This window comes from Saccoglossus kowalevskii, chromosome 5 (genome assembly GCF_978046115.1).
Source record: "Saccoglossus kowalevskii chromosome 5, keSacKowa6.1, whole genome shotgun sequence".
In the NCBI taxonomy this organism is placed as follows: Eukaryota; Metazoa; Hemichordata; class Enteropneusta; family Harrimaniidae; genus Saccoglossus; species Saccoglossus kowalevskii.
In genome coordinates, this window is record NC_140645.1 from 25,807,458 (window position 1) to 25,831,213 (window position 23,756).

General features: G+C 33.8%; 1 protein-coding gene across 1 annotated transcript in view; it reads right to left on the reverse strand.

The window, feature by feature from the left end:
- Positions 1–325: 325 nt before the first annotated feature.
- LOC102806992 (protein turtle-like) overlaps positions 326–23,756 on the reverse strand; it is a 40,481-nt gene continuing 17,050 nt past the window's right edge. Inside the window, exons 2-11 of the mRNA XM_085498835.1 lie at positions 21,288–21,608; positions 16,179–16,469; positions 11,790–12,095; positions 11,328–11,651; positions 4,004–4,303; positions 2,591–2,863; positions 2,129–2,278; positions 1,544–1,565; positions 1,311–1,429; positions 326–333 (exon numbers count right to left, since the gene is read on the reverse strand). Coding sequence (XP_085354961.1) covers positions 326–333; positions 1,311–1,429; positions 1,544–1,565; positions 2,129–2,278; positions 2,591–2,863; positions 4,004–4,303; positions 11,328–11,651; positions 11,790–12,095; positions 16,179–16,469; positions 21,288–21,608 — 2,114 coding nt within the window. The remainder of the gene's footprint in view (positions 334–1,310; positions 1,430–1,543; positions 1,566–2,128; positions 2,279–2,590; positions 2,864–4,003; positions 4,304–11,327; positions 11,652–11,789; positions 12,096–16,178; positions 16,470–21,287; positions 21,609–23,756) is intronic.

The window sequence follows — 23,756 nt, forward strand, 5'->3', positions numbered from 1 at the left end:
AAGTACTTACAAACCAACTATCAAAGCAAGTTTTTTCTACTGTCTTTTATGAGGAGTTTAAAGGGGAACCGCTCAATCCCATGGATTGCACCAAAAAATCATGGGACACTATTGTTTATGTTGTTTACAATGTTAATCTATCTTTTGTTATCCATTGTTATTTTAATCCAGAAAGTAAATTTGTTGTGAAATTAATCTTAACTGTAGCATGTTCATTCCACTAAAGTTGAATCGGTGGACTTAGGCATTATATAAAAGTGATCACTAACATTGGTATGTTAAATTAAGAAAACATGTATTGTTTTGACAAATACTGGCCTTGACCTTAAACACCTATGATATAAATAAGATTGAATCAATCATAAACTGTAAGATATTATGAAAGCATTCACTTCGGCACTTAAAAGGATCACACAGAATACAATTAATATTTTTAAATAAAACATGAAATAGTATTTAATGCTTTTGCATCACACTAACACAGAGACTACACTGTTTCCAATACAGAACTAAGGCTAAAAGGCTCATGCACTAATGGAAAGTACTTTTGTTAGCAATATAGTGATTACTCAAAAACTTTATAATATAAAGTTTACAATGTAAACTCTTTACAATCACAAGTCATTGTAGAATATTGTGTAATTGCAGGTTAGTTTATAATTTTTCTTGCACCAGGAGAGACCTAATTAATGGATGGTGAATTTAGTTACCAAGCATTATGTTAATGAACTGACACTCCATCAAGGTATTTATCATCCATGTTTATCAGATTTTTCTCTTTCCCCAAAGTCTTTTCCCAAAATGTGAAGATCTATGTGAGCAATTACCCAGCCAGGTACATGTTAAATTTTAACAGGTAAAGGTGGGCTTGGGTGGGGACGGTTGGTATCACACTTACTAGCATTACTGTCTATATCTACTCCGCCCCCAACAAAAAAAAACACATCTTAGTGATGACTGCAAATTTATTTTTAATATAAATTAATTGATTTCTTATAAAATTTCTACCAAAATATTATTACACACAACATTTATTAATGTGAATAAAGAGTTTACTTTTTAAACAGTTATAACTATTGAGCATTTGCTCCTACTTTTTGTATACATGCAAATGGTTGCTTTTCAGATGTCTACAAGCTAGATGCAATAACAAGATATATGAGATATATGAATACCTGATGTACCTGAGTCTGAACTACTTTGTAAGTAAGTAAAATCAGCTGTAAGAGGTGAAGCTTCCTCTGTGTTATGTCTGAGAAAAATACAAATCAAGAATTTGATGTGAATAATAAAATATAAATAATACTCACCTTGTGGGATAGCTCCACCTAAGTGATTACCATTTGGTAGAGATGTATCTGTTATGTCATGGCTATCCATAGAAGGGTTGTCTACACCTGGGAATTCATAGGTATTATCTTTTGCATGGCTGTCATAGAAAATAAAAATGCATCAATGATAATTGGGTAATTGCTAGCAGTATTTTAGTTTAATTCTACCAGTTTTTTTCATAGCAATTAAAAAAGTAAAAAAGTTCACTTACTTGTCTGATAATTCTATATCACCTACAAAAAAAAAAAATATTTTATGAGCTTGAACACATTGTTCTAATGGTACGATGGAAATAATCTAAAAACAATTTTGTATCATAGTTGACATAGAATTAGTCCACAAGCATTCAAGAATACCATTATCATTTAAATATACAGCAATCCAACTATGGCACAAAAGATATAAATACCAATGAAATATACAATTTCAGAAACAAGGAGACTGGATATTGATCTTATCTACAAATAATAAGTCATAAGTTTACAGATTTGCCAACCAGCATGAAAATGTGTAATAACAAATCACTCACTGATCAACACAGACTTGTGATCTGCTGCAAAAACATTACCTAAACAATTACATGTATATTTAATAACAACAACAGTAAATAACACAGTTATATTATCTTCTAGTGCAAATGACCGATTCTTGCCAATTAGTCACTGTGCATGTGCACCTGCACGGAACTTAAACAAGTGCGATGGCCTATATAGACTGTGAAGAATGATATGCTAGTGATTTCCAATTCAATAATGCACATTTTTGGTAAATACAACAAATTAAATTGAATACCTACTTGGTTTATTTCCACCCTTGTGTCTTAGTATTAGAATAACTAATATTACAATCACTATAATAATTGCTACTATGGCACCAACAATACCACCAATTAATGCTGAAGAATTATCTTCTAATTTCCCAGTATCAGTATCAGGTTCAGGTTCAGCTACAAATAAACACAAATAAATTGATTAGAAAAAGTTATTAAAATATAAATACAGATAAAATATTTTATGACAGTCAATTAAATGTAATATTTTCATTCATACTACCAAATGAATAATCATGAGCCAAAGTAGATTAGAAGAAAGTATGGGTATCTTACAGCATACATATCAGGTGATGGAACAACATCTTTTATTTTGTTAATGACAAGGCTGGATCAACAATCATCACCATAAGGCAATCAGAATAAAATAAGGCATAATAGCACATGTTCATAATCAAACAATGATAGGAAACAATAGTTATATTTTACCTTGAGTAATCATCAACTGTGTTTGACTTCTACTTTCTCCTATTATATTTTTACTGACGACAATAATTTTATATTCTGTCAGTGGTAGTAGTCCATCAATTGTTAGTTTGTTGCTTGTTGTTTCCTCTGTTAATTGTTTCTCTTCATTTGGTGATACCCAGTATTCTACATAAAATGATTGTAATTCACCTCCATTAAATCCGGGGATCCATGTCGCATTTATAGTATTATGGGATGATGATAACTCGATACCCGACACTGGATATGGTCGACCTGTTGATGAGAATAAAAACAAATCAAATCAATAAATGGCACTACTATTTAGAAGTCAGTTCGGAATTAACATTTATACAGAGTTGTAAGTGTGTTTCCAACCACATTCATAGCCACGGTTTCACGCTCATGAATTGCTGCAATGCTTGCAATATTTTCTTCGAAGTTACTGCATTTGCACATGGCTTAAGAGGAATTCAAAATGAATAATAATGTTGACACTTTTTTGGAAAAAAAAAAAATCTTCACTTTTTGGGAAAATATTGTTTGCACCCCAAGGTTTTCACAAGATAAAATCTGATAAACATTTTTTTTTTGTCCCACCCAAACGAATTAAATATAATTTGTTTGTAAAATTTGATGCATGAAGAAATATGTGTCATCTACCAAGCATTAAAATTTGACTGACTTTGACAAAACTGTACACAATTTTACCAATAGAACAAATACAGGTACACATATATGGTACCAATGAATTAACAATAATTATTGTATTTTTAATAGTATTGCTCACAATAAAAAAAAGTTTTCCAGTTATTGAATTTGCTCAATTAGAAGTGCATCTATAATAGAAGTGCATACAACATACAAAAATTGACTATAGAAAATTAGCTTTACTTCACTGTGCAAGTGCATATGTTCAACTAATAGAACAAATGGCTAAAGAGGCAGCGAATTACAAATGAGAATCACATGATGTGCTTTGACCAATGTGCCTTGTTATTGTAAAAGCTCAAAGTGCTAACTTTGACAAAAACTTATTTCATGATTCGTGTATTTTGTCTGTTAATGCATGATTGTTATTGGATTAGAGGTGAAATACTGATACATCATGTTTTTGATGTTCTGAATATGGCCCCAAACCTGAATATATTCAGTGCTAGTCTTTCATTTGTAGTGTATTCCTGGAGTACATTAGTACTTGAAATTGTCCAGTGAAACAAATATTTTCCAAAAACCAGTGACAAGAATTAAATCCCACTAAATTGAGGTGCGTGATAGCAAATGTCTGAGACTGCATCACTATGTTGCGTGTCATCGACCAGCGTGTGGTTTACTCTTCTCTAGGATGGTTATTCCTTATTTGTTTCAATTTGGAATGCACAATGTAGATACAATTGTCAAATAAGAACTACTTACTTTTTCCTTGGAATATTACAATAAATGTTGTATTTGCAAAGTCGCTTTCAGCAAAACATGTGTAGTTACCATAATCATCAGATTCAGTTTTAGTAATTGTAATTATGCTTTCATGTAATGTTCCTTGTGTAGAATTAGATATTGTAATTCTGTCATTGCTGGTGAGAACAGTTCCATTTGGACGAAACCACTTCAGTATAGATGTAGGATTGCTATTAATCTGACATCGTAGTTCCCCTGTCTCCCCTTCATTGGCTCTTGACTGTTTATTCCGTGTTTCATTCACTGCCAAAGGTGTGTCTGGAAAACAATAACTATGTTATTTTCAAACTATGTCTATACAGCAAGTGAAAAAAAAAAATTAGATTTTACAGGTTTACATATCTAGAATGATTTTAGTGTTATGATATAATCATAGTTGTATCCATGTCAAATCGTACAAGTTGCCTGTTGATCAAAAAAGATCTGCTGTCCTGTAAAAACATTGTGGTACCTGGTAATGCACACCTGGTGGACATAATACAGTTCACCTACAAGAAAGTAGTTTGGTTTTGCCTGACATGTCCACATATAACTTCATCACCACAATTGTTCATATCCATTGATAGCACATTAATGAGACCAAATATTCTTCTCCATCAATCCAAAATGATGTACCCATCAAAAATCCAAGTTATCAGGTATTTTTTAAGAAGATCGAGGATGAAAATCGTTGGCAAAAATATTCAATTTAAATATAGAACTAGTGATATTGTCACAAAATGAACAAATGGACACCCAAAGTTAAACATACAACATATGATAGCAATAAGGCTGGAATTTTTCAAGAACAACTTCGGAGCTAAAAAAAGCAATTGTATGTTGTATATTATGCGTTTCTATTTTTTTTATTCCGACATGTATGTCTGTAGTAAATTGCCTTTGATAAATGAAGATTATAGACTTCATGTAAATGTTCCAAATTGAAATTCCAAATTATTGAATCATGACATCTTGATATAAAATATGAAATAACGCAACAAAGAAAAGTCCACATGGGTGCCAGTGAAAGTAGACTTGGCGGAGACTTACTAGTTGTCACATTTTTTACCAGCTAATTCACTGGTGAAATGATTCAACACAAAACGTTTGAGTTTGTTTTCAATAATTATCCATTTCCATTACTATCGAGGGCAGAGGATTACATCTAAACTACTGTGTACATAGAAGAAACTAATTTTTAACTATTGCATACAAGGACATGGTAGATCATGTGGCAAGGAACATTTTATACAAGTAACTCCATGACATGACATCACCTATTGCAAGTTTAGAATGAGGATGGTCAATGAATCAACATTGATTTTGCCATGGGAATACCACATGTGTGGAAATCCAAAATATGTTGTCGAGTGGAAAAAGGCGATGGTTGACCACAAATCATTAATAACAATTTTGTATTTGTTTCACATTTAAATACAACTGCCAGATGCTTGCTATATACACAAAAATACCTGGAAAGTATGAAATTCTGTAGTCAATAGGTAAGATACCATTATTTCCTCTGAACAGCTCAAACGATATATACCGGTATACTTGTGTTTATAGTAAAAAACTTTGAACATAAATATGTCAGAGCTATGGATCCAGAAGCTGATGCTTGATTATGATGATATGTTAACATGATAATGATTGATATTCAGTCATCTTGTAACTGATCGTCAAACGAGTACTTGTTCATATTGAGAGATAATGCTCTGGAACAGGATTAATTAAAACAAAATGGCCACTAGTCGGTCATTTTGAATCATATTATCAAACCAATAAATCTATATATCTATGTCATGATGCATGATGAATATATAAAATTTGAACATAATCAGTCAAAGCATGTCAGAGATATGGCTCTAGAACCATATTCATTAAAATACAAGAAACAGTTCCGTACATGTTACAAATTTGATCAAATCTCAAAACAAAACATGGTGTTGTGTTATCCTGAAATATAGTACCTATGTACAAACTTTGAACTGAATCAGGCCATATCTTATGGAGGAATCAGCATGAAAACGAAAAAAAAAAAAAATGGCTGCCAGTCGGCCATCTTGTACCGAATCTCGAAAAAAAGTGACGTGCACCTATAACCCAATATGCATGATCACCATACAAAGTTTGATTGAAATCGCCCTGTTCAGTTCCGAGAAACAGTTCCGGACACGTTACAGATTGTGATTTTGAGATATTAAACAAAATGGCCGCCATTTCGACAAATTTGATCAAATCTCAAAACAAAACATGTTTTTTTGTTATCATGAAGTATAGTACCTATGTACAAACTTTGAACTGAATCAGGCCATATCTTATGGAGGAATCAGCATGAAAACGGAAAAAAAACAAAATGGCCGAATCTTGGACCGAATCAAGACCGACCAATATGCATGATCACCATACAAAGTTTGATTGAAATCTCCCTGTTCAGCTCTGAGAAACAGTTCCGGACACATTTAAATATCAAAATTTAGCAAATTTGAGGGACAAAATGGCTGCCAGTCAGCCATATTTAATCGAATCATAACAAAAATTGCCGTGCATACATGTATATAGGTCATCACACATTTTCTGTATACCAAGTTTGCACGAGATCGGTCAAAGGGTGTCCGAGAAATGGCTCAGGATGAACACACAGACGGACGGAATCTAATTAATAGTCCCCGTTTTGGAACTTCGTCTAAAAATGGCAGCCAGTCAGTCATTTTGAATCCTATCTGAAAAACAAAATAAGGTGCATGAGGAATCCATAATGTCTAATGTAAGTTTTAACAAAATCCATCCATAAATGACCAAGATCCAGTTCCGGAATGCCTGAAATGCTTAATTTTCAATGATTTTTTAGCACAAAAATGGCCTCTATTCTTCCACTCTGAAACGAATCATCAAACCAATATATCTGTTCATCTATGACATAATGTACAACGAATATATCAAATTTGAACATATTCAGACAAAGCATGTCAGAGATATGGCACTAGAACAGCATTCATTAAAACAAGATAGTCGCTAGTCGGCCATTTTGAATCCAATCTGAGAAATGACGTGCATTAAGGCCCTATATAATGTCCAATGTATGTACCAAGTCTGAACAAAATCTATCTGTAAACAGCCAAGATCCAGTTCTGGAATGCCAGAAATGCTTGATTTTCACCATTTTTCAGGACAAAAATGGCTGCCATTTGACCAACCTTTGACGGGATCCAACTAGCATACATTTAGATTCAGATGTGTTGATTGACATGTAATGGCAATTAATCAAACACAAAATCAGCCAAACATCATCATTGATACACTTTGCCACTACATTGATACTTGGTTCAGACAATAACAGAGTTTGATTGTCGGCACACATATCAATGGAACTGTTCCCAAAAAATAAGGAGAGATAATTTATAAATTGTCAAATATTAACAGCATTCAACAGTTTACACATCAAATACACAACTGGCTTTCTTGCATATAAATTAGAACTAGACCAGATTTTAGGGAAACTGGAGAAATGCCATACATTGAGAGCATATTCAATAACACACATTTGTCTACTACCGGTATATCAAACACGTTGCTTAAGCCAAGAAAAAGCAAATCACTCAATAAGCCGTTATCCATATTGCTAAGTAATGCATCACATAGCTTAATCATAGCTGTATGACTGTATGAAAACCTAACTGCGATTTAGAAATTAAATCATGATTATTCAATCATGATAAAAGTGACCATGCACAAGTTTTTCAAAGGTTTTAAAGATTTAACAGAAATTATATAGGTCAGATCCACCCTTGTGTTGTTGGGATAGCCACAATCTATTTGGGAACGTCTACGGTTGATTCAGAAATATCACTCAGTCATGAGAATTAGTTAACCATTCGATAGTTTTATTTCGGACACACCAAGAGATAACAAGATGGTGGCACAACCAGCAAAGTGGCAGATTGTAACAGTAACAAAATATGCGCGGTAAACCATGTGATTGGCTAAAAGCTATAACATTGTAGCTAAAAGTAACAATGACGTAATCGTAAAAGTTCTAACATAAACTAAAACATGTGTGGGTTCCAACGATATATTCCGGGCATGACAAAGTACTTTCGCATGATACATTGTACAACATGTTTAGTTTCATGTATATATAGTAACGAGAAAATGCAATTATCATATTAAGAGTCCACATGTGTAATGGAATAAATTTGGCATGTTTAAACATGTCTGGAAAAATAACTGATGAAGTAATGAGGTTGAACAAATAAGCAATACTTTCACAAATGAATATTTACCAAAACCTAATCAACTCTGCGCATTATCCCGGAGCATCTATGTACCAAGTTTCATCAAAATTTGATTAGTGGTTCTTGAGATAACGGTGGAACAAAAAAAGTGACATACATACATACATACAGACAGACAGGGTAGCTGCAAAGGCTCCCTTTTGTGCTTCACACACGGGAGTCAAAAATTAAATAGTTTTTACTTTTGAGAAGCATTATATTTGAAATCTATTTTGTTAGCTGTTAATTGTGTCTATATTCATTCTAGTTTACAATCCTGTAAACAATTCTATTCTGTATTTCAAACAACTAGTCAAATACAAGGTATTTTTTGATATGTGTGTCAGCATCCTTTATTTCATGTTTTTGTCATAGTACCCCAAACCCTGCAAATGGAAGTGTACATGGAATCATGGGAAGAAACGGTGTGCATTGTGATAAGTGTCATAAATATGGACAGTGGGTTCTACTAGGTGTGCTTGTAATTTACATAACAAAGGGTGTTTACAACTTTGGAAGGAGAATTAGAATCTACCAGGTGTGCTGTTATTTGAATAACAATGGTTGTTTATGATCTACTGAGTTGTCTACGTGACACAGCTGCTAGCAACATTACATTTTGATTGGCTCATGTGGAAACTCAGGTGGTGTCCCTGCCTATAAATTGGACAGTTTGTCATCCATAATTTTAACTTGGTTTCCTGTGTGTTCTGCTACGATACGATATTACAGGTTACAACCATCATTCTGTGGAACTTGTATGAACTGATCTGCGATCTCCTGCTTTCTGCAGTGTTCTCCAGAATACCAGCGTTCCTCTGTAAGTAAGCAAGACTCCTGTATTTCTTCGTTGTTGTGTTGCAGAAGCCATGGACTGTCATCCATTAATACATCCTGGAACTGTGAGTTATCACCAATGCACACTTCCCTAAGCAATCCCCGATTTTAGTGACTTTATTCATTGTATTTTCTGTGCTTTATTTCTTGTAATTATTTTGAGAGGTATTAAAGCCAGGAGCTTTAACTCGATATTTTGGTGCATGTGTATTTCATTTCCAGTACTATTGTCTTGTCTACCCCATACTAGCAGTGAAAGAACCCCTGTCCAGTGTGAGTTCTGCAGGTGCCCTCTCATTAGCCTTAAGCAGGCCTTACACTGTGACAATGTGTATACTTCAGGAAGTTACAGAGTTGTAGAATGTCATAAAAGCACAAACTTTGCACAAATAGATGCACCTGACCCACAAAGTTGACTACAGACTACACCAATACAAAACTTCAAAAGTGCACTGAAATATTATGGTGTTTCATGCTAAATTATTCACAGGATATCAGCCAGGAAGGCAGGATAGAAAGTTTTCATTGCAAGTTGGAGCAGAATAATTATGTATAAACTCGTCAGTCATTAAATTGGAACAAATAAAATACTATTAACAAAGTCTGTAAATATTCAGACGTTATAATCATCAAAACACACCTATGGTTTCAATGATAATATCTACCAAATTAAAAAGTTATACTTGTATAAAATGATAACCACGATAATTTGTTTGCGTTCTGTGTGGTAAATCAGGATGGGTTCTAACTGGACACGTAATAGTTCTCATCTAAGAAAGTATTTTATTGCCCATGCATTAGTACATGGCAAACTGCTTTTTTTATCTTTTCAAATAGGACCGTACAATTTTTCAAAATATAGTTCATAGAAATGTCCTAGTTAATTCTGCATAAAGCCATGCACAGTATTAAAAGTATTCCTTACAAATATGATGGGTTCAAACCAGCTATTGCGTTTCGTGTTTTTGACTGCAAAATTCTCCCAATCCTGCTTTATGGCAGTGCAATATGGGGAACATTTAAATCTTACGATATAGAAACAGTTCATCATAAATTTTGTAAATTTGTTTTAGGGGTACACCCAAAGGCCACAAACTCTGCTGTGAGGGGGGAGTTGGAAAGACATCTAATTAGAACACATGTGAACAAAGAAATAATTCGGTATTGGTTAAAATGTATAGGTGGTGATTCCTCTGTTTTAGTAAAAGAATGTTATGGCTATCAATATGACAGGGTACAAAGGGGATTCAATTGTTGGGCAACATATGTTAAGGATTTGTTATGTAATTTTGGTTTTGCACACGTATGGGAAAGCCAGTATGTGAATAACCCAAATTGTTTTCTGCTACAGTTTAACCAACGGTGTCTAGATATTTCCCAGCAACAGTGGCATGATCAGATTGGTAAGAGTTCAAAATTATGCACTTATTCTAAATTTAAAAAAATTATTAGCCGGGGAAAAATATCTGGATTCTATTACTATAAGTGTTTTTAGAAAATCTCTCGCTTGTTTTAGAATATCTGCTCATGAGCTCATGATTAAAAAGGGTAGGGCATTGGGAATACCACTTGACCAAAGATTGTGTCCTCTTGGTTGTAATCTCATTGAAAACGAGTTCCACTTTCTATTACAATGCCCCAAATTTGAGGAAATTAGAACTCGTTTTATACACAAGTTTTACTATTGCCCAGCGCTTGAATGGAAATTTATTTTGCTACTGCAATCTGAAAATACACATATAATACAAAATCTTGCAAAATACGTATTCTACTCTTTACAAAAACGTCATAGTTTGTTGGAGGGAAATTTAACTGAAATATAAATATAATTTGGTATTCATATGTGAAGTATAAATTTGTAATATTCAGACAAGCAGTAGCAGTGATTATTCTTGTCAAACGATTTATTCATTTGTGTTACATTTAAGTGTGTACATTATGGCCTATGGCCAATGGTACTGAATAAATAAATATATAATTCTGCATAAAGTAATTCCACATTTATTTAAATTTGGTCAGTGATCCAAATCATCCTCTACCCCTACATATGACCTATAAGCAATCATTCTCAAAATATAAAAATATTGTAAAGAATTTCAACTCTATTGATTATCCTTAATCTAAAAATAACTTAAGGATGAATATAATCCTTACTGCAAATACCACAATATAAACAAATATATAGTACTTACAATACACAGTAAGATGAATGGTATTAGAGGTCACGTGACCAGTAATGTCTGTATGACTTGATTGACAATGATATGATTTACTGTTATGTTCTGCTTGTATGAATATTGTCATCTGTTGTTCACTTATTTTACCATTATAATCTCCATCTCTTGTAACATTAGATGTAATAGATTCATATGTATTATCAGTCCATACATTGTTATCTTTTAACCATGATATCTGAGATGCTGGATTACTGGTTGATGTGATACAAGTCAGTATTTTAGTTTCACCTTCCTTCACAGGATTGGTTATGCCCGATAATGCCACACTCTCTGCTGGAACTATAAAACAAAATGTTGAATAAATAATTGTGCACATCTAACATTATAAAAGATCATATATGATCAAGCCACCAACATTACAGGATTAAATACACTACTCTGGTATGTCTATTTGAATTATATACAAGATATACTTACAGTAAACATTGACTGGTCCAAGTTGACATGTTAATGGAGTAGTTAGGGCATCGTTAGTAGCTTTACATGTATACACAGCATCATTATCATTTCTATTCAGATTCCATGTGTAATCCTTTGTAACCGTGTCATCAGTTGTAGATGATGATAAACCGTTTATCTTACTGTTACCACGATACCAATTTAATGTTGCTAATGGATTGCCATCAGTTGATTGACACCTTATCTTCATTTCATCATCAAGTAGGTAAGATGGTAATGGTACACCAGTGCTCTGGTAAGTGCAGACTGGATCATCTGGGGGATCTATAATTGAAAACAGACATCCATGGTTATGGATAAAAAGCAGGTTTGTGGTAAAGTGAAAAAGTCTAAAATATAGTTTTAATGAGATTCCACAACTTGTGCTATCAAAACAGAGTTGAAGGAATTATGTTAAGAAAAGCAAAATAACAAAAAAACATAGCATAACTATTACAATTTTGTTCATTGAGAATCTATATTAAAAAAAACAAGTCATTGTTAATGAATTAGTCCTCGTTGGAATTAGGGAAAATGATATTCATGTAAAAAATAAAGTAATTGGTAATTAAAAGTGAAAAATTAGCTGGTCTAGTATTAACAGAAATTAGATGTATTATTATACTTCCCTGATCATAAGCTCCTCCCTGAGTATAAGACCACACTTCTATTTTTAGACACTTAACAAGTTGAGGGCATCCCCCCGATTATAGGTCCAAGGTGTTTTAACCGGGCGCCAGTGACATTTATTAAAATGACGTTTTTCTGAGGTGGTCCTTGAGTATAAGCCTTACTTTTCCCACGGTTACTAGAAGTAGCAGCCATGCTTTATCCGATTTTACATGGTCAGGCCCCTGGGCTTATGATCGGGGAAGTACGGTAAATTACTCTTCTAAAAACGAAATATATAATCAAAAATTAAACAGGATATACTATTCATGCATTTTTTTGTATGCCAGTTGATCATTTTGGATTCAAACACGAAACAAATTATCATGTATTTCAACATGTATAAAGTTTGCATCAAATTTGAAAAAAACTGACAAATCCTGTGCAAGATAGTTGTACCACATTTTCCAAAAAACAAGATGGGTGCCAGTTGGCCATCTTTGATCTAATTATGGAACAAGCCATGCATGGCACAGTCCCCGTTAGTTATCGAATTTAAGATGTATAGTTTTCTTTATAGTAATATAGCCATGTCAGGAATATGATTATGATGATTGTTTAACATTAAAATGATTGACATATGTATCGAATCGTCAAATGAGTACTTGCTCTGGAACAGCATTAATTAAAACAAAATCAGCCATTTTGAATACATAAAAAGCGACGGGACAAATCTGAAAGAAGTCCACACGTAGTACCTATATATGTATTATAAAAGCTATCAAACTTGCAGTTTTTAACAAGAAGTCGAAAATATCACTTTTTACCAAAAATGACAAAAATATTCACCAAAATTAGGAAATTAAAGATATCATTACAAAATGAACAAATGAGAGAGGTCCACATTTAGTACCTATATATGTAATATCAAAGCAATTGAACTTGCGGTTTTTAACAAGAAGTCGAAAATATCACTTTTTACCAAAAATAAAAAAAAATATTCACCAAAATTAGAGAATTAAAGATATCACTACAAAATGAACAAATCTGAGAGAGGTCCACATGTAGTACACCTATATATGTAATATCAAAGCAATCAGACTTGCCGTTTTTAACAAGAAGTTGAAAATATCACTTTTTACCAAAAATATTCATCCAAATTAGAGAATTTGAGATTTTGACATGAAATGAACAAATCTGAGAAAGAACCATCTAAGGTACTTGCATATCGAATTTGAAAAAATTCTGAATTGCGGTTTCGAAGAAGAAGTTGAAATTGTAAAGTTAACGACGACGGAGGACGACGACGACGACGGACAATCAGTAATATGAACAGGTAAAAAACAATATGACTGCCAGTTAGCCATCTTAGTTTAGTAAAGGGGCAAGGTATGGTACAATTATATTAATATCAATATAAAGTGAACCATACCTTTCCCCTTTACTAAATCAAGGCTTCGCAAACTTGACTTAAATTTGATTAAATGTTAATGTAAATTATGAAAATAGTGAGGATCGTCACAATGTGTAGGTCCTGTCGTCACAAGTCGGTATAAAGTTAAATTGAAGTTGTCACAACAATGTTACCACACACACATACAGACACACTAAACTGCAAAGACTCCCATTGTGTGGTTCGCACACAGGAGTAAAAAAGAAAGTGTATGTAAAAAGATTCCTCCTCTATTTGAAATGGTCACCCCCAAATTGTTATATTTTACTCATTGCTGACGACAAAGATTCCTTATCTGATTTGGTGAGCAGCTCACCCAAATTTTGCCCACCATATATCCAACCGCAAAGGTGGCAAACACATACCGTGGTAAGCAACCCTTACCATGCCCACCTGAGCCAATTAAACTGTACTTAAAGTGTACAATAAGCCAAACGCTTGAACCCTTGAAAGCTAATTGCAGCTTTACCTAATTATTGTTATAGTTATTATTATTTTTATTGTTCTTTCAAAACGGAAACAACTGTCAAAAATCCATTAAGAACTCACTGTAGAGACTTGAAACCATGCATCCACATTTCACATCATTTAGTATTCATTGGTCAAATTACCCCGGTTATTTTTTGGAAACTATTTTAAGAATGCAATTCTGCTTATATTTCAAACTTATAATGTTGAACAAGTCATTGTCAATGACACGTCCCCGTTCCGTTCATATTTGAGTGACATATACATTCAAAGCAGATCATGACCGAAATGCACCTGCATATGTACAACACATTGTACTAAATCTGAACAAAATCCATCCATGCATGACTGAGATCCGGTTCCGGAATTGTGAAAATACGTGATTTTGATGCATTTTCGGCCTCAAAATGGCCATTATTCAGCTATTGTTAAGCGGATCACGAAACAAATGCACATATCTATTTGTGACATGATGTACCATGTGTGTGTGAAGTTTGAACTTTATCAATCCAGACATGTCTTGGATACGAATCCAGAACTGAATTCTTTAACAAAATGGCTGCCAGTCAGCCATTTTGAACTTGATCCGAAAAAAAAAGACGTGCATCAAGGTCCTATTATGTTTAATGTATGTACCAAATTTGAACAAAATCCGTCCATGCATAACTGAGATCCGGGTCCGGAATGGTGAAAATGTGCGATTTTGATGCATTTTCGGCATTTTCCCATATAATGTGTGATGTATGAGTGAAGTTTGAACTTAATCGGTTCATGCATGTTCGAGATGCAGGTGATCACGAACGCACATTGGCCAATCCAGTTCATCTTACAATACAATGTGTACTGAGAAAGCCTAGCTTCCAATTAATACACTTGTATACTGGAGTCCATGTGTTATACATACATGCAGCCCATATATAATGTATGGGAAAGTCAAAAAATCCAAAACAAAAAAATCATAACTTCCACAAAAATGGAGATATCTCCACCAAAGACGGTTTTGGAGAAGAAGTTGAAATTACGCACACACAAAAATTAAAAAATGCACTAAAAATAGACACTTGCATATACTGTCAAATATTAAGTCTAAGTGTAATCCACAACAATTATGTCAAATTTCAAAGCAATGTGACAAGCGATTGTGGAAAAAATAATTTTTAAACATAAAATATTCCCAAAAAATAGATGTTTACATGTGACTAGAGGACCATCCCAGGTAGGTTTGGTATGAATCATCATCAGCTAAAAATCCATTAGCCAAATCAAGACTGGCAGCTATTTTGTTTGCAAAATTTTGCTCATTTCCCAAATTTACACTGTCTTGATACAGTAAAGTCCAGCATAACTTAATGACCAAGTATCAACCCATGTTACTAATATGAGGCATATTTAGATTACTCTGCATATTTTAGATATGACAGTTATATTATGAAAGCATGCAAAGCTAGCTTTAATTCTACTTCAAGCTAGTATAATGTTAAGTTACATTCAGAGAGTACTTTAGTTTTAATCTTTGAACACAGACATGCATGTTCTAGCACATCCTTATAAGTTGATAGGTTTTTGTGATTCAGACGGTGATGGTAGTCATTTTGTTTACAATTTTAGTTTTTTTTTTCTCAATGGCTAGTTTTTCGTCACAAACATGCAAATTGAAATTCATTTGTCTAATTAGACAGTTATTTTGTACCATCTCCTCTTGCCACATCTTTCTATCTATTTATTAAACTTGGAAGCTGATAATAATGTTACACAAATTTGATGAGTCACTCATGGTAATTTAGCTTAACAATAATAACATCACATCAGCATAAAAAAACTATAAAGATTTTACTTACATCTAATGGTTAATGTTTTATCTTCTGTTTTACTTCCTTTAAAATTCATCACTTGACATGTAAATATTCTACCGTTATCACCTCTGTTACTGGGATTGATTGTTAATTCACTGTTATCTGTATTGAGTTGATATCTATTCAGTGTTGGTAGTGGTGAACCATCTCTCAACCAACTGTAAATTGGTGTAGGATTACCAGATGATGTACATTGCATAGTAATTTTACTGCCTGCATTGGATATAATACTGCCATCAATGAACGTTATACTAGGTTGAGATGGTTCTGTTGCAACTGTAAGGAATACAAACACAAATGCAAATGACAATTAGATACACAGCAGTAATGTTAGGCTTATGTAAATTATTAATTTATACAAAAAACAATTGATTAAATTATTAAAAAACCGTGGTGAGTTTGCTACATGGTCTCATTGTTTACAAGTTTCATCAAATATTTAATAAATATTACCACTAAGTTACATAAAATAATTTGACAAGTGGATTTTATCAACCAAATTAAACATGACATAACTATTACAACCTTGCTCATTTAGAATCTAGATTAAACAATAAATGGATGGGTGGATCGATGGGCAGTTACAAATTACCAGTAGCTAACATTTGCATGGCAAAAGTGAGTTTAAAAGTCATGAAACAATGTAATATAGGGCAAAAAAATGAAAACTGTATTCTAGTTAAATCGGCAAGTGCTTGATTACAAAGACCTTAAATATTTTTGTACAAACAGTTTTGGAAGGAAAGAAATATGCATATACAAGCATGACCCTGATTACTGAAAATGAAGGGATATGGACACAACAGATCCAAAAGACATGTTTCACTAGATTAACTATTATTTCTCACTCCCTTTGGCCTGACTAAGTTAACATTCTGATAGTTTGAGAATGTAAATCCGTGAAACTAATAAAAAAAATTAATGATAATAAAAAACTCATAGTCAATACAAAAGTCCAATAAGTCTGATTGAACTTTTTTGATCAATACTTAATCTTTTGAACTACAAGTATGAATACAAAATATTATAATGATGGCATAGAAGCTGACAATACTTAATTGCCCAAACATTCAACTGCAGTATGACACAAACAAATATACTACCATTTTTGGAGTCTCAGTCAGGTAAAAAACTATGGCCCCAAAAGTAGCTGTTGATTCCTGTTAATAGACTCAGGGATACTATGTATTTTAAAGCATTTTAAAATGTTTTTGACTGAATCCTAGTTCTACATGAAACAAGTAACCTGTAGAATGCTGTGTGGGTAATATTTTTATAGTTACCAAACAATGAGAAATCTATAGGATTGGATATACCTCTCAGCTGGCTTCACATGCATAGTTCAAGCCTGCCTAACCGGTACTTACACCAGGATTTAGTTACAGCATCTAGACGGTCTGTGGTTACAGCTTCATGTTCCGAGTAATTGCAGAAAATTGACATTACAATAGAAAGACTGACACGCTCATGCAATTAATAGCAAGTGAAATTTTGAAGTCACTGATGTAGGCAATGAATAACTTCAAGTTGGCATAAAGACGAGGTAGTTTATTTAATCAGTGCTGAACTAAAGGCTGAAATTATAATTACCAGGACGTTCGTTGTCATATAATTTGTTTATTTCAATTTCTCCTGAAGTCAAATAGAAAACACTGGTGAAAGGATGTTTGGGGTGTAGTGTATATGGAGGAGTAGGGGTGGGTGACATATAATTTGTTCATTTCCAACTCCCATGAAGTCCCATAGAATTTCACTTAATTAATTTTCGCTGAAAAGTTTTCAAGCATTACGTGTGGATCTAATTTTCACTGTGCTGTGTCAAGTCTCAATAGAGCAAGAGGGAAATGGCATTTTCACTGGAATTTATTTGGGCGGAAAAATGTTTTCAGTAAAAACGAAGTATTCCACATTATTACATATGTACGGCAGTTTATTTTAAATCGTCCCAGAAGTCAAAATCGGTATTTGCCGTTGCCATAGCAACAGCCAAACAAGCAGCCTCTCGGCTGAAATAGCTCCGCTGTTAGCAATGTACATTACAATTAAAGAACAGAAGATATCATTAGAAAATGAACCATATGTATAGTATCAAAGCAATCGGACTTGTGGTTTTTAACAAGAAGTAGAAAATATCACTTTCTACCAAAAATGACTAAAATATTCACCAAAATTAGAGAATTGAAGATATCGTCACGAAATGAACAAATCTGAGAAAAGTCTACATGTAGTATCTATATATGTAATATCAAAGCAATTGAACTTTTGGTTTTTAACAAGAAGTCGAAAATATCACTTTTTACCAAATATGACAAAAATATTCACCAAAATTATAGAATCCAAGATATCATCACGAAATGAACAAATCTGAGAAAGGTCTACATGTAGTATCTAAATATGTAATATCAAAGCAATTGAACTATTGGTTTTTAACAAGAAGTCGAAAATATCACTTTTTACCAAAAATGACTAAAATATTCACCAAAATTAGAGAATTGAAGACATCATCACAAAATGAACAAATCTGAGAGAGGTCCACATGTAGTACCTATATATGTAATATCAAAGCAATCGGACTTGTGGTTTTTAACAAGAAGTCGAAAATATCACTTTTTATCAAAAATTACAAAAATATTCACCAAAATTAGAGAATTGAAGATATCATCACAAAATGAACAAATCTGAGAGAGGTCCACATGTAGTACCTATATATGTAGTATCAAAGCAATTGGACTTGCGGTTTTTAACAAGAAGTCGAAAATATCACTTTTTACCAAAAATGATAAAAATATTCACCAAAATTAGAGAATTAAAGATATCATTACAAAATGAACAATTCTGAGAGAGGTCCACATGTAGTACCTATATATGTAATATCAAAGCAATTGCACTTGCGCTTTTTAACAAGAAGTCGAAAATATCACTTTTTACCAAAAATGACAAAAATATTCACCAAAATTAGAGAATTGAAGATATCAACATGAAATGAACAAACCAAACCAAGGTACATATACACCAAGTATCAAAGCATTCAGGCTTGTAGTTTTCAAGAAGAAGTCGAAAAAGTAAAACACAGACGACGACGGCGGACAACGACGGCGGACGACGACGGACAATCACTCATATGATAAGCTCCGCTCGACAAAGTCGACAGCGGAGCTAAAAAGAGAAACTGGTTTGGATGGGTAGAAGCTAGGATGAACAGTGATGTTTGTGTGAGCAGTTATGTTGAGACAATGAACAGATTGCCTAGCATGCCCTGCTTATAGATAGATACTAGTAGATAGATAACTGCTTTGTTACTACAACTGTGTAGAAAATTTAACATTTCTAATCTGGTCTTTAAAATGTAATAAAGGTAATAATGAATAGGATGTGAATAGAGGATGCCAAACATGCAACAGTATTGAGGCAATGGGTGGATGGACCTAGCATACCCTGCTTGTATGAGGTGTTTAAGCAGTGAGTGTAAGCTGTAAGCAAAGCAACTGCCGCTCAATACACAGACAAGCTAAAGCCGAGGAGGTCTTCCAAACAAGTTCATGCAGGCATAATTTTATGCTGAATTTAACTTTTTAAATTCCAATTCAGATAATTTCATCCTAATTATTTGTGAATTCTACACTTCATAGTTATAATGCAAGATAGCAATAATTATTTGCAAAATGGATATCACTCCTATGAGCTCAATTGTTGTTTTTTGGGACTGCTTCAAAGGAGTTTCCATTTCACATTACTTCGAGGTCGATGGTTTTTTTGTCATAGTACCGAATTCTGTCGTAAATTCACCCTGGACCGTTAAACGGCAATTTGGGTTTTTAAAAAAATAAAATGGAACCAAGATTTTTCGGCAGTTTATTTAGGTGTTATTTTAATCTTTTCTGATGCCTCAAAGTTTCACTGTAGTCATTGACGCTTATTCAAGAGTATGATGTTTATTGCGACTAGCGTAAATGGGTAAGCCTCGTTTCGACAATGAGCTGTTATCGCTGTAAACAATGTTAAATTGTACAACAACATCGGCAAATCTCTTCCGTGCTGCGTTCAATAACCTTAACATAATTAAATCACCTATGGTAATTTTAACACTTTGGCATCATCCATTGTTTTCATTGGTTAATTAGTGATTTGACCTGTCAGGTCAAAGAACACCGTTCCAGGTCAAAACATGGCGGATATTCATTTCTACAGCATCAAGTGTTGAAAATGTGATTGGAATCATTCGATTATGATGAAATAAGTTGTAATTGCATTTCCTAACAATTCAACAAATTTATTTTTTGCATATTATTATAATCATTACTAAGTAATTTCCAACAATTGTGAAACGCAGCATGACCGGATTGCGCTACCACGATCATTTGCTACTATTTCTAAGCAATGCATTAGGGTTCGTTTTTATTTAAAACTCCTTTTAGAATATACTTTCGTTACTAATAAAATGAAACAAGATAATTGTATTTGGCGCACACGATTCGTTAATGCTTTTTTTTTGGAGAAAGATGCGCAGTGTACTTTTTAATCCAGCAAGAAACAAAATGTATGAAATTTTAGATTAGCTTCTGCAATAGTTTATTTCCGGGTGGTCCAACTGCCGGTGTTGAAAATCGGCGTAGGTGTATTTTTCAATGAAAATATAAGCCCCAAAAAGTATTGGATGATCATTTTTTGAAATTTTGAACCCCAAATAAGGGCCCACCAGCCGTGAAACCCCCAGGGCGATTTTTTGGATGGGTGAATTTCTGGCAGAATCCAGTAGGTGATTATTGCAGCATTAATAGACATGGAACTAAATGTTTGATACAGTAAGCATTCCAATACATAGGTTCCCAACACCCTCCACTAAGTATATACCTGGTAGGACATTTTGAGAAAATTTACTGTTGGAAAATCTATGACTGATCTCGAGAGCACTACATCTACTATAGCTTGGACTCCATGTATGGTGTTAATTGCACCATATCAGAGCAAATCATACACAATAAACTCCTGGAACAAAAGCACTCCAAGCCCCTATAAACTCAGACCCCTAAAAAAATTAAACATACTCAAGACTCCAAAAGGAATTAATATTGCATGTAATATTAGTCAGCTTACCTTCCACTGTGAGTGTGACTGAGTCCTCATCACTGCCATCAGGAAATGCTGAGACAGAACACCAATACATTCCAGCATCACTCATCATTGTATTAGTTATAACTAAACTAGCTTGGTCTTGAATGTCATGTCTTGTCATGTCTGGGTAATTTACTCCACCAACTGATTGTATAACTAGAGTACCTGTAGCTGTACTACTCCCTTTATACCAATTAACTATTGGATTTCCACCAGTAGTACTATATGTACATTGCAATACTGTTGTGTGAGTCGTAAACCCAATGATTGATTCAGGTACAGTGACATCAACACTTTCACATGCTGAAAATAATTGTAATAATTGTAATTGCATACATGCCAGATTGATACAATTTCATACAAGTGACCTAAGTCAAAATAGCTTCACTGTTATAATCAAGTTCAATGGGATTTTAGCGTAGGGTTATTCACCATATCACAATGTTCCTGCCATATCACAAACTTTGCAGTTTAATTGCTGCCATAACAAATGCAATCAATGTTACAATGTTAAAAATTTCACAAAACAATTGGACTGGTAACTTTGCCTCGGGCATTGTATTAATAACAAGCAGCCTGTCGGCTAAGATAGCTCCGCTGTTAGCAATGCACATGGCAATTAAAGAACAGAAGATATCATTAGAAAATGAACAAATCTGAGAGAGGTCCACATGTAGTACCTATATATGTAATATCAAAGCAATTGGACTTGCGTTTTTTAACAAGAAGTTGAAAATATCACTTTTTACCAAAAATTACAAAAATATTCACCAAAATTAGAGAATTGAAGACATCATTATGAAATGAACAAATCAGAGAGAGGTCTACATGTAGTACCTATATATGTAATATCAAAGCAATTGGACTTGCGGTTTTCAACAAGAAGTCGAAAATATCACTTTTTACCAAAAATGACAAAAATATTCACCAAAATTAGAGAATTAAAGATATCATTACAAAATGGACAAATCTGAGAGAGGTCCACATGTAGTACCTGTATATGTAATATCAAAGCAATTGGACTTGCGGTTTTTAACAAGAAGTTGAAAATATCACTTTTTACCAAAAATGACAAAAATATTCACCAAAATTAGAGAATTGAAGATATCATCATGAAATGAACAAATCTGAGAGAGGTCTTCCCAAGGTACATATACACCAAGTATCAAAGCATTCAGGCTTGTAGTTTTCAAGAAGAAGTCGAAAAAGTAAAACATTGACACGGTCGACGACAGACAATCACTCGTATGATAAGCTTCGCTCGACAAAGTCGACAGCGGAGCTAATAAAACAAGTCATTGAAAATGACACAGTCCCCATTAAATTATTGAAAGTTCTCTTTGTGCTCGTCATATTAAAGCGGAGGGGTTGTCGCGAGCGTGTCCTCGAGTTCCAATGGGTGTATATGTATGATATGTATGATGTATGTGCCAAATACGAATGAAAATGGTACTTAAATTGTGGAAATATAGTAGTAAGGCCAAAAAGTCAGATGGCTGTCAATCGGTCATCCTTGACCAGATTTTAAAACAAATTGTCATGGACATGCATCCTAACATGTATAAAGTACATGTATGTGCCAAATTTGAATGAAAACTGACAGAGCACGTTCAAGATACCGCATAAAAAAAAAACAAGATGCCTGCCAGTCGACCATCTTTGATCCAATTGCAAAATAAATCATCATGGACATGTATCCTAACATGTAAAATCTATGTACCAAGTTTGAATGACAACTGACAAAGCATGTTCAAAATACAACATTTTCAAAAAACAAGATGGCTGCCAGTCGGCCATTTTAAATCGAATTGCTAAACCACTGCATGTGCATATGTCCCACATAAGATACTAGGCACATGCAAAGAATGAACGGGATCGGTCCACAGGATTCTGAAATATTACTCTGGACAGACTGACGCATGGACGGTCGGACACACGGATGGACAGACAGACTCAGGAACTCATGGATGGTCGGGACATGTATCCTAACATGTGTAATCTATGTACTAAATTTGAATGCAAACTGACAAAGCATGTCCAAAATACAACATTTTCAAAAAACAAGATGGCTGCCAGTCGGCCATTTTGAATCGAATTGCTAAACCACTGCATGTGCATATGTCCCACATAAGATACTAGGCACATGCAAAGAATGAACAGAATTGGTCCAAGGGATTCTGAGATATGACTCCGGACGAACGCATGGACGCACAGAGACCGAATTATAAGTCCCCGTTTTCGAACTTTGTCCGAACGGGGACTAAAAAGGATATTAAAAAAGAAGTAAATAGTATACACTCATAAGTACCAATTACAGGCCTTTTTCATGTGTGTAGAAAGTATATATTAATGAGTTCACTTGATCATATATGGGCATCTGTTATTTTAGTCAGATCTCCTGTTCAACATCATAATGATGTAGGTTTTATCTTCCTAACTGCAACAGTGCAT